Here is an 11,282-nt window from a genome sequence, read left to right as displayed (position 1 = left end):
ACAGTCTTGTTAGAAATATGGCTAGTCATACCTTAAGCAGAAAAGTCTGCTAACTGTTTCCCCTAACTGAAGTTACTTCATCTCAACAGTCCTATGTGGAAACAGCAATCGATTTTAGTTACTGTCTGCTAAAATCATCTTCCTCTCACAAACAGAAATCTTCATCTTTTTCTGTTTCAGAGTAAATAATACATACCAGCACTATTTTAAAATAACAAACTCTTGATAGTAGAATAAAAAAACTACAACTAAACACCACATACTCTTAACCATCTCCGTGGAGATGTTGCCTGTGCAACGGCAAAGAGAATGACTGGGGTGGGCGGAGCCTAGGAGGGACTATATGGCCAGCTTTGCTGGGACTCTTTGCCATTTCCTGTTGGGGAAGAGATATTCCCACAAGTAAGGATGACGCCGTGGACCGGACACACCAATGTTGGAGAAAGAAGAGCCCTTGAATGATCCTCTGCGAGGCTGAACAACGGTGCCTGGACTAGGATGTCGTCCAAATAGGGCGCCACAGCAATTGCCCTTGATCTGGCCACTGCAAGAAGCGCCCCCAGAACCTTTGTGAAGACTCTTGGGGCCTTTGCCAGACCGAAGGGAAGGGCCACAAACTGGAAGTGGTTGTCCAGAAACGCAAATCTTAGGAACTTGAAGTGGTCCCTGTGAGCTGGAACATGAAGGTAGGCATCCTTCAACTATATTGTCGTCATGAACTGTCCCTCTTGAACTAGGGGCAGCATAGATCTGATCATTTCCATTTTGAACGATGGAACAGCCAGAAACATGTTTAAACACTTTAGGTCCAGAATCGGGCGGAACGTGCCCTCCTTCTTTGGAACCACAAAGAGATTTGAATAGTACCCTAGACCCCTTTCTGTTCTGGGTACTGGTACAACAACACCTAGAGAGGAGAGATCCCTCACATATTCTAGAAAGGCCTCTCTCTTTTCTGGTCTTGAAGACAGGTTTGACAGGAGGAATCTGCCCCTGGGCGGATGGGACCTGAACCCTATCCTGTAACCCTGGGCGACAACCTCCAGAACCCAAGGGTCCTGAACATCCTGCAACCAGGCTTCGGAGAGACATTCTGCCCCCTACTTGGTCTGGAGACCAGTCGGGGGCCACCCCTTCATGATGATTTAGTCTCGGCAGGCTTCTTGTTCTGCTTGGACTTGTTCTAAGACTTAGCAGATTTCCAAGTTCCCTTGGACTGATCTGCTTTCGCGGCAGGCTGCTGGCGATGGGCCTTGCCCACACGAAAGGGACGAAAAGTAGATCCTTTAGGCTTAGCCTTCTTATCCTGAAATAGGAATCTTTCCCGACACACCTGGTCACCTGGGATGCCTCGCAGGACCGTCCCTGCATTAAGGAGAAAACGCACCAAAACCGGCCACACAAATACTCCTGGAAGTCAACCTGAAGATCCACCATTGCCAGAACCACATCTCGCACATAACGCAGCAATAACACAATAAACAATATTATGTATAAACCCCTCTGTTCAATAATACCCTTACTAGGAATATTAACCCTTGATTCCATAAGATAAAAGGCGCCACACTGTGACCCTGTCTTCTGTGTTATCAATGTGTATACAAAATGAAACAATCTCACCAGAAGCATCGCTCCTAACATGGACTTGAGTGCAGAAAGCAGGCAGTGAAATTCCTCAACGCAGATAGCTTGTGGAGATGTTAATATGAGTCAGGATGGTTTCCCAGAAAGACTCTCCCTGCATCTCTGGACTCTAACTTTCACCCAGGCTCTCACTGAGAGGCTGACAGGACTACTTAAAACTAGTGATGTCGCGAATAGTTCGCCGGCGAACATAGCTTGTTTGCGTTCACAGCGGCGGGCGAACATATGCGATGTTCGATCCGCCCCCTATTTGTCATCATTGAGTAATCTTTGACCCTGTACCTCACAGTCAGCAGACACATTCCAGCCAATCAGCAGCAGACCCTCCCTCCCAGACCCTCCCACCTCCTGGACAGCATCCATTTTAGATTCATTCAGAAGCTGCATTCTTAGTGAGAGGAGGGACAGTGTAGCTGCTGCTGATTTAATAGGGAAATCGATAGCTAGGCTAGTGTATTCAGTGTCCACTACAGTCCTGAAGGACTCATCTGATCTCTGCTGTAAGGACAGCACCCCAAAAAGCCCTTTTTAGGGCTAGAACATCAGTCTGCTTTTTTTTTCTTCTGTGTAATCTAATTGCAGTTGCCTGCCTGCCAGCGTGTGTGTCAGGCTCACAGCTTTTACTGTGCCCACTTGCCCAGTGCCACCACTCATATCTGTTGTAACAGTAGTGTACATTTAAAAAAAAAAAACACTTTTTTGACTGTGAAATAATAGCAGTCAGTTTCCTTCACACGTGTGCGTTTCAGTGCCTGCCTGCCAGGGCACAGTGTCACACCAGTGCAACTCATATCTGGTGTAACAGTAGTGTACATTTAAAAACAAACAAACTCTTTTTTGACTGTGAAATAATAGCAGTTTCCTTCACACGTGTGCGTTTCAGTGCCTGCCTGCCAGGGCACAGTGTCACACCAGTGCAACTCATATCTGGTGTAACAGTAGTGTACATTTAAAAACAAACACTTTTTTGACTGTGAAATAATAGCAGTCAGTTTCCTTCACACGTGTGCGTTTCAGTGCCTGCCTGCCAGGGCACAGTGTCACCCCAGTGCAACTCATATCTGGTGTAACAGTAGTGTACATTTAAAAAACAACACTTTTTTGATTGTGAAATAATAGCAGTCAGTTTTCTTCACACGTGTGCGTTTCAGTGCCTGCCAGGGCACAGTGTCACCCCAGTGCAACTCATATCTGGTGTAACAGTAGTGTACATTTAAAAAACAACACTTTTTTGATTGTGAAATAATAGCAGTCAGTTTTCTTCACACGTGTGCGTTTCAGTGCCTGCCAGGGCAGAGTGTCACCCCAGTGCAACTCATATCTGGTGTAACAGTAGTGTACATTAAAAAAAATAAAAAAACACTTTTTTGACTGTGAAATAATAGCAGTCAGTTTCCTTCACAAGTGTTGTTAACAGACCAGGGACCAGGTATATAGCAAACCTGATCTGTCTCTGACAGTTATCATAACAGCTTAGCAAATCGTGACAAGCAATATTTGCAGACAATAGCAATACACAGCAATATTGGTACAATATATGGGGGATATATATTAACAGCACAATGTAACCCTTAGACACTAGTTTAACCCAATATTAGTGATTCAGAACGCATTGTAATATACTATGATTTAATTTACCACCTGTTCAATGTCCTGGGCTAATTTCAGGAATTGTTAAGAGATATAAATATCTATTAATACAGGGATACTTCACATTGATCACTACCAATATAAACAGTAGTCCTGGTCATTTAGTTGGTACATTAATCCTGATAGAGATATATTTGTTCTGAATTATTACCACCCTGGGTTTATACCGCAACAATTGCAAGTTGTAAAAATTATTACTGTCACAAAATAATCAAATAGGAACGTCAGAGGAAATATTCATGCATGATGTATGATATTTAGACTATCCAAAAATACCAAATGTCAAACCAAGTACATGGTATATCACAAATATGCCATAATCATATACATTAACATAAGTGTTGTATCATACTAACTACCCATGCATGGTCTTTCATGTTAAACCACCCTGTAATCAACAATAGTGCCTGAACTAATTATTGTACTTGACCCTTGTGATACATAAACAAGGATCAACCATCTGATTGAGGAACCATAGAAGTACTCTCAGTTTTCATTATTACAACTTCCTGATAAATTGCAAATTGCAAGGATTAATCGCTGCTAAGTCGGTGATCCAAACCCTATTACCATTCTCTCCTCTTTTGAGCTAACACTATTCCTGTGTTTTTAATGTGTATTGTTCTACATTTTTTTAAAGTTCCAATAAAAGTTATATTTTAAATTTTCCTGTACACCTGCCAATTGTAACTCAGTCGTATTCTACATTCAGGGAATTTGAGTGCTATAAATGTGTACATTTTCTGAAGACTTTGATCTTCTTTTGTTCTCTCATTAACCGGTACACAGCACCAACGTTTGCATCACGTAACGTTAGGAGGAACACAAGTCTTGGGGTTGACTTGCCTGAAAGCAGAGAGTCACACCGGACCAGCACTCCTGTCTGCCCTGAACGTACAGGTGGATCAGTGGCTGACTCCGCACCAACTGGAGATCAGCAAAGTGGTTTGTTACAACGGAAGAAATTTTTTGGCGGCATTGAATTTGCGCAAGTTGACACATGTGCCGTGCATGGCAAATGTGTGTAATCTGATCGTACAACGCTTTGTGCATAAGTACCCAGGCTTACAGGATATCCTGAAGCAGGCCAGGAAGGTGTGTGGCCATATCATGGCGTTCCTACACTGCCATGGCGCACTTTTCAGATATCCAGCGGCAAAACAACATGCCAGTGAGGCTCTTGATTTGCGACAGCCCGACACATTGGAATTCAACACTCCTAATGTTCGTCCGCCTGCTCCAACAAGAAAAAGCCGTTAACGACTATTTGTATGACCGGGGTGCTAGGACAGCCTCTGCGGAGCTGGGATTTTTTTTGTCACGTTACTGGACACTCATGCGCAATGCCTGTAGGCTCATGCGTCCTTTTGGGGAGGTGACAAACCTAGTCAGTCGCACTGAAGGCACCATCAGCGACCTCATACCATTTGTTTTCTTCCTGGAGCGTGCCCTGCGAAGAGTGCTGGATCAGGCTGTAGATGAGCGTGAAGAGGAAGAGTTGTGGTCATCATCACCACCAGAAACAGCCTTATCAGCATCGCTTGCTGGACCTGCGGCAACGCTGGAAGAGGATTGTGAGGAAGAGGAGTCAGAGGAGGAATGTGGCTTTGAGGAGGAGGAGGAAGAACAACCACAGCAGGCATCCCAGGGTGCTCATTGTCACCTATTTGGTACCCGTGGTGTTGTACGTGGCTGGGGGGAAGAACATACCTTCAGTGAGATCACTGAGGACGAGGAACGGGACATGAGTAGCTCGGCATCCAACCTTGTGCAAATGGGGTCTTTCATGCTGTCGTGCCTGTTGAGGGACCCTCGTATAAAAAGGCTGAAGGAGAACGACCTGTACTGGGTGTCCACGCTACTAGACCCCCGGTATAAGCAGAAAGTGCCTGAAATGTTACCGAATTACTGCAAGACGGAAAGGATGCAGCAGTTCCAAAATAAATTAAAAAGTATGCTTTACACAGCGTATAAGGGTGATGTCACAGCACAACGGGAATCTAACAGGGGAAGAGGTGAAAGTAATCCTCCGACTCCCACGACGGCAAGGAAAGGACGCTTTACAGACGTGTTGTTGATGGAGGACATGCAGAGCTTTTTAAGTCCTACGCATCACCACAGCCCTTCGGGGTCCACCCTCAGAGAACGACTCGACCGACAGGTAGCAGACTACCTCACCTTAACTGCAGATATCGACACTCTGAGGAGCGATGAACCCCTTGACTACTGGGTGTTCAGGCTTGACCTGTGGCCTGAGCTATTCCAATTTGCGATAGAACTTCTGGCCTGCCCCGCTTCAAGTGTCCTGTCAGAAAGGACCTTCAGTGCAGCAGGAGGTATTGTCACTGAGAAGAGAAGTCGCCTAGGTCAAAAAAGTCTAGATTACCTCACCTTTATTAACCCCTTAAGGACCAAGGCTTTTTTCTGTTTCCGTGCCTAAAGGACACAGGCAATTTTGGCATTTTTGCTTATTATTGCTTTCACCTTAATTATCTGCTTTCTTGTTATATGCACCCATCCATGTTATATATTGTTTTTTAACAGGCAAATAGGGCTTTCTTGTGATACCTTATACAGGGACATAAAACAAAAAAAATTAGGCATTTAATACTAAAAAATGGGGGGGAAATGAAAAAAAAATGCATTTTTTGGCAATTTTTGTTACAATTATTTCTACACAATCAAAGTAACTAAAGAAAAATACCTAAAAAAAGATTTATTATTTTCTCCTGATTTTAAGAATACCTCATATGTCTAGGTTTTCAAGTAATTTATATCAAATATAGGGCAAATACCACAAGGATGAAATTGTTAGTTTGAAACTAAAAGTTTGCAAAATTTGCTATGCTTGGAAATTAATCTTAACAGTGGTTACCCAATCCAAAAACACCACACAAAAGTATATATTTGTAGAAACTAGACACCCCAGGCTATTTATCTAGAGGCATTTTGACACTTTATATTTAACCATTTTATTCCCAATCTCTTTCATATAATTTGGCTATATTTTGTTTTCTTGTGTTTTTCACACATACAGTAACAATAATTTTTTTTTTAAAAATGTATTTTATAGACATCACATTTCCTGTTACTTTAAAATCTACATATTTGCATTTTATGACTCCTCCCAAGTACAGCGGTACCCCCAATGTATACCTTGCAATGTTTTTTAGGCACTTATAGGGTTACATTTAAGTGCTGCCCATTTCAGATTCCAGACTTGTAATTTTGACAGATTGCCTTCCTGGGCCCATGTCTCATTTGGAGCACTTCAGAAGCCCCCAGACCAAAAAAAGTCCCATCATGGCATGCCATTTTCAAAAGTAGACATCCAAGGCTACAACATGTGGGGTATAGTAAGTTTGTCCATGTTGGCATTTCGCCACCAATAGCTGATGAAACTGGTGGAAGTTTGTATTTCTTGTGTTTTTTTCAGACAAATCACAATTTCATTGTGAATTTTACAAATGTGACGTGTCCGATTGCCATAAAAATCATATATTTGCATTTTTCAACTCCTTCCGAGTACAACGGTACCCCCAATGTATACCTTGAGATGGTTTGTGGGCACTTATAGGGTGACATTTAAGTGCTGCCCATTTCAGATTCCAGACTTGTAATTTTGACAGATTGCCTTCCTGGGCCCATGTCTCATTTGGAGCACCTCAGAAGCCCCCAGACCAAAAAAAGTCCCATCATGGCATACCATTTTCAAAAGTAGACATCCAAGGCTACAACATGTGGGGTATAGTAAGTTTGTCCATGTTGGCATTTCGCCACCAATAGCTGATGAAACTGGTGGAAGTTTGTTTTTCTTGTGTTTTTTTCTGACAAATCACAATTTCATTGTGAATTTTACAAATGTGACGTGTCCGATTGCCATAAAAATCATATATTTGCATTTTTCAACTCCTTCCGAGTACAACGGTACCCCCAATGTATACCTTGAGATGGTTTGTGGGCACTTATAGGGTGACATTTAAGTGCTGCCCATTTCAGATTCCAGACTTGTAATTTTGACAGATTGCCTTCCTGGGCCCATGTCTCATTTGGAGCACTTCAGAAGCCCCCAGACCAAAAAAAGTCCCATCATGGCATACCATTTTCAAAAGTAGACATCCAAGGCTACAACATGTGGGGTATAGTAAGTTTGTCCATGTTGGCATTTCGCCACCAATAGCTGATGAAACTGGTGGAAGTTTGTTTTTCTTGTGTTTTTTTCGGACAAATCACAATTTCATTGTGAATTTTACAAATGTGACGTGTCCGATTGCCATAAAAATCATATATTTGCATTTTTCAACTCCTTCCGAGTACAACGGTACCCCCAATGTATACCTTGAGATGGTTTGTGGGCACTTATAGGGTGACATTTAAGTGCTGCCCATTTCAGATTCCAGACTTGTAATTTTTACAGATTGCCTTCCTGGGCCCATGTCTATTTGGAGCACCTCAGAAGTCCCCAGACCAAAAAAAGTCCCATCATGGCATACCATTTTCAAAAGTAGACATCCAAGGCTACAACATGTGGGGTATAGTAAGTTTGTCCATGTTGGCATTTTGCCACCAATAGCTGATGAAACTGGTGGAAGTTTGTTTTTCTTGTGTTTTTTTCGGACAAATCACAATTTCATTGTGAATTTTACAAATGTGACGTGTCCGATTGCCATAAAAATCATATATTTGCATTTTTCAACTCCTTCCGAGAACAACGGTACCCCCAATGTATACCTTGAGATGGTTTGTGGGCACTTATAGGGTGACATTTAAGTGCTGCCCATTTCAGATTCCAGACTTGTAATTTTGACAGATTGCCTTCCTGGGCCCATGTCTCATTTGGAGCACTTCAGAAGCCCCCAGACCAAAAAAAGTCCCATCATGGCATACCATTTTCAAAAGTAGACATCCAAGGCTACAACATGTGGGGTATAGTAAGTTTGTCCATGTTGGCATTTCGCCACCAATAGCTGATGAAACTGGTGGAAGTTTGTTTTTCTTGTGTTTTTTTCGGACAAATCACAATTTCATTGTGAATTTTACAAATGTGACGTGTCCGATTGCCATAAAAAGCATATATTTGCATTTTTCAACTCCTTCCGAGTACAACGGTACCCCCAATGTATACCTTGAGATGGTTTGTGGGCACTTATAGGGTGACATTTAAGTGCTGCCCATTTCAGATTCCAGACTTGTAATTTTTACAGATTGCCTTCCTGGGCCCATGTCTATTTGGAGCACCTCAGAAGCCCCCAGACCAAAAAAAAGTCCCATCATGGCATACCATTTTCAAAAGTAGACATCCAAGGCTACAACATGTGGGGTATAGTAAGTTTGTCCATGTTGGCATTTCGCCACCAATAGCTGATGAAACTGGTGGAAGTTTGTTTTTCTTGTGTTTTTTTCGGACAAATCACAATTTCATTGTGAATTTTACAAATGTGACGTGTCCGATTGCCATAAAAATCATATATTTGCATTTTTCAACTCCTTCCGAGTACAACGGTACCCCCAATGTATACCTTGAGATGGTTTGTGGGCACTTATAGGGTGACATGTAAGTGCTGACAATTTTTTACATTGTTGATGTGTCATTTTGCCAGATGTAATTACTGAGCCCAGTTCTCATTTGGAGTTTTTCTGAAGCCCCGGACTCAAATCAGGACTATCATGATATACCCCCACTGAGCATAGCAATACCCCCATTGTACACCTTGATCTGTTTTTTGGGCAAATATAGGGTGAAATTAAACGACTGGGAGATTTTGGGGAAATAAGCCTGTATATACTAAAATGTGCTTTATACATACATGAGATAAAATAAAAATTAAAAATAATTATGAGGTTCTAGCACTTTAAAGATTGGCAGCCAAATGGAATTCTTTGAAACAGGTGCCAAGGCAAAGTGCAGGCTGTGCAGGGCAGTCAGGACAGTGATAGATTGTGTCTGTCCTTTTACCCTTACGCGAGCACACTCTGCAGCGCCTTTGGGGCTTTGCCTTTTTTGGAGTTGGGGGGATTTTAAAAATAAAATGTTCAGTCCTTACAGTAGTCCTTACAGTAGCGGGTGCTTGATGAGGCAAAATTCCTTTTATTATATTGAGCTGATACTGGAGGAAGCTAGGTATCTTTCCAGGGCTGTTTTTTCTAAACAAAATATATGAATTGTAGGTTGCAATGTGCATCATATAAATTGCAACCTTTTTATACCATGCCCTGGTCTTCCTTATAGCAAGATATGGCTGCAGTAATTGATCAGAAAGATCAACACCCCCCATATGTTTGTTATATGCCTTAATGCACACTGGTTTTCTTAGCATCTCAGCTTTACCACGGACAGTGACAGGGATAGTGCTCTCGTCATGGATTGTTGTAATCATGAGCACATCCTTTTTATCCCTAAATTTTACCGCCAGCAGCTCCTCCTGGCGCAAAGCTGATGTTGCCCCCCTTGTTAAACGCTTATCGGACAATTCTTTTGGGAACCCCTTTCGATTTTTGCGTATTGTCCCACAGGCCACGGTATCTAAACAGTAAAGAATGCGAAACAAAGGAACACTAGTATAAAAATTATCCAAATATAAATGGTACCCTTTGCCTAAAAGAGGGATAAGTAGTTCCCAGACTATTTTGGCACTGGTTCCCAGAAAGTCTGGGCAACCAGGAGGGTCAAGGTGGCTGTCCTTACCCTCATATACCCGAAAGGCCCAGGTATACCCACTTCCACTCTCGCAAAGTTTATAAAACTTTATGCCATATCTTGATTTTTTTGATGGGATGTACTGCTTAAACCCCAGCCTCCCCTTAAATTTCATTAGGGACTCATCTATTGCTATATTTCTTTGTGGTGTGTATGCCTCAGCAAACTTTGTCTGCAAATGTGTAATAAGGGGGCGAATTTTATACAATCTATCATAGCTGGGGTGATCTTTAGGTGGGCAAATACTGTTGTCACTAAAATGCAGAAAGCGCAACAGCATTTCATACCGTACTCTTTTCATTGAATGTGAGAATATGGGGGTCTCTAAAACTGGATCTTTGCTCCAGTAGGAACGTAGAGTGGGTTTTTTAATAATACCCATACATAGGGTTAGGGCCCAGAATTTTTTTAATTCTGTAGTATCTGTGGGGTACCAGCGATTAGATTTAGCAATATAACTTCTGGGATGTGAAGCAAGGTATTGGGCAGCATATAAATTTGTATGGGTGGCTATTACTTGCATAATATCGTCCCCCAAAAATATGTTTAAATACTGAATGGGTGTAAAATTTGCCACATCCAAATTTACACCAGGGTCGGCACTAAAAGGGGGGATTTCTGGGTATGTGGCATTCGGGGGTACCCAGGTTGCACCATCACCGGTGCTTTCAGGAGCAGTAGCTGGTCTTTTAGGGGGCGGACTCCTAGGGACAGATTCAGGAGCCTCAGTGACATTATCTGTGACATTATCTGAAATGACACTGTCTGTGTCACTGTACTGGTCTGGATCAAAATCTGACGCAGTGTTAGTGATATCTGAGTCAGATGCCAGGATGGCATAGGCCTCATCAGTTGAGTACATCCGCTTCATTGTAGTAACAAGTAACACAGGGTTAACTGTCCCTTTTAACTAAAACTTAACAATTATATATAAATATATATATATATATACTTTTTTTTTTTTTTTAATTCCCCCCTAACCCAAATAAACAAAATCTAAACAAAAGTGCAAATAAAAGAAAGAAATGGGAGAGGATAACAAAAAGGTAAACCTAAAAGGCTACTAGATAAAAAAAAAATCTTTTAACTTTTTTTTTTTTACTTTTTTCCCCAACCAACTTAAAACTTCCAAAACAACTTCAAATAATAACCCAAATGCCCCTAAAAAGTACAAAATAAAAATATGGAAAGGGCAGAAATAAAATTTGGAATGAACTGCAGAGTAGGCTGCAAATTATAAACTCACAAATACAGACTAAGCTGCAAATAATACAAAGATCAAGATATATAT

The 11,282-nt window shown here is 41.8% G+C and overlaps 1 protein-coding gene across 1 annotated transcript; it reads right to left on the bottom strand.

Moving 5' to 3' along the window:
• Window positions 1-9,146: 9,146 nt before the first annotated feature.
• On the bottom strand, window positions 9,147-10,862 carry LOC128636656 (piggyBac transposable element-derived protein 4-like). The gene has a single exon (XM_053689648.1). It carries the CDS (start codon window positions 10,860-10,862, stop codon window positions 9,147-9,149), a length of 1,716 nt encoding a protein of 571 aa, XP_053545623.1.
• Window positions 10,863-11,282: the final 420 nt, after the last annotated feature.

The sequence above is a fragment of the Bombina bombina genome, chromosome 7, assembly GCF_027579735.1.
Source record: "Bombina bombina isolate aBomBom1 chromosome 7, aBomBom1.pri, whole genome shotgun sequence".
In the NCBI taxonomy this organism is placed as follows: Eukaryota; Metazoa; Chordata; class Amphibia; order Anura; family Bombinatoridae; genus Bombina; species Bombina bombina.
This window is presented reverse-complemented; position numbering and strand designations above follow the sequence as displayed.

Bases quoted from the DNA above. Each gene is read 5' to 3' on its own strand.
- LOC128636656 (XM_053689648.1), bottom strand. From the start codon at position 10,862: ATGAAGCGGATGTACTCAACTGATGAGGCCTATGCCATCCTGGCATCT.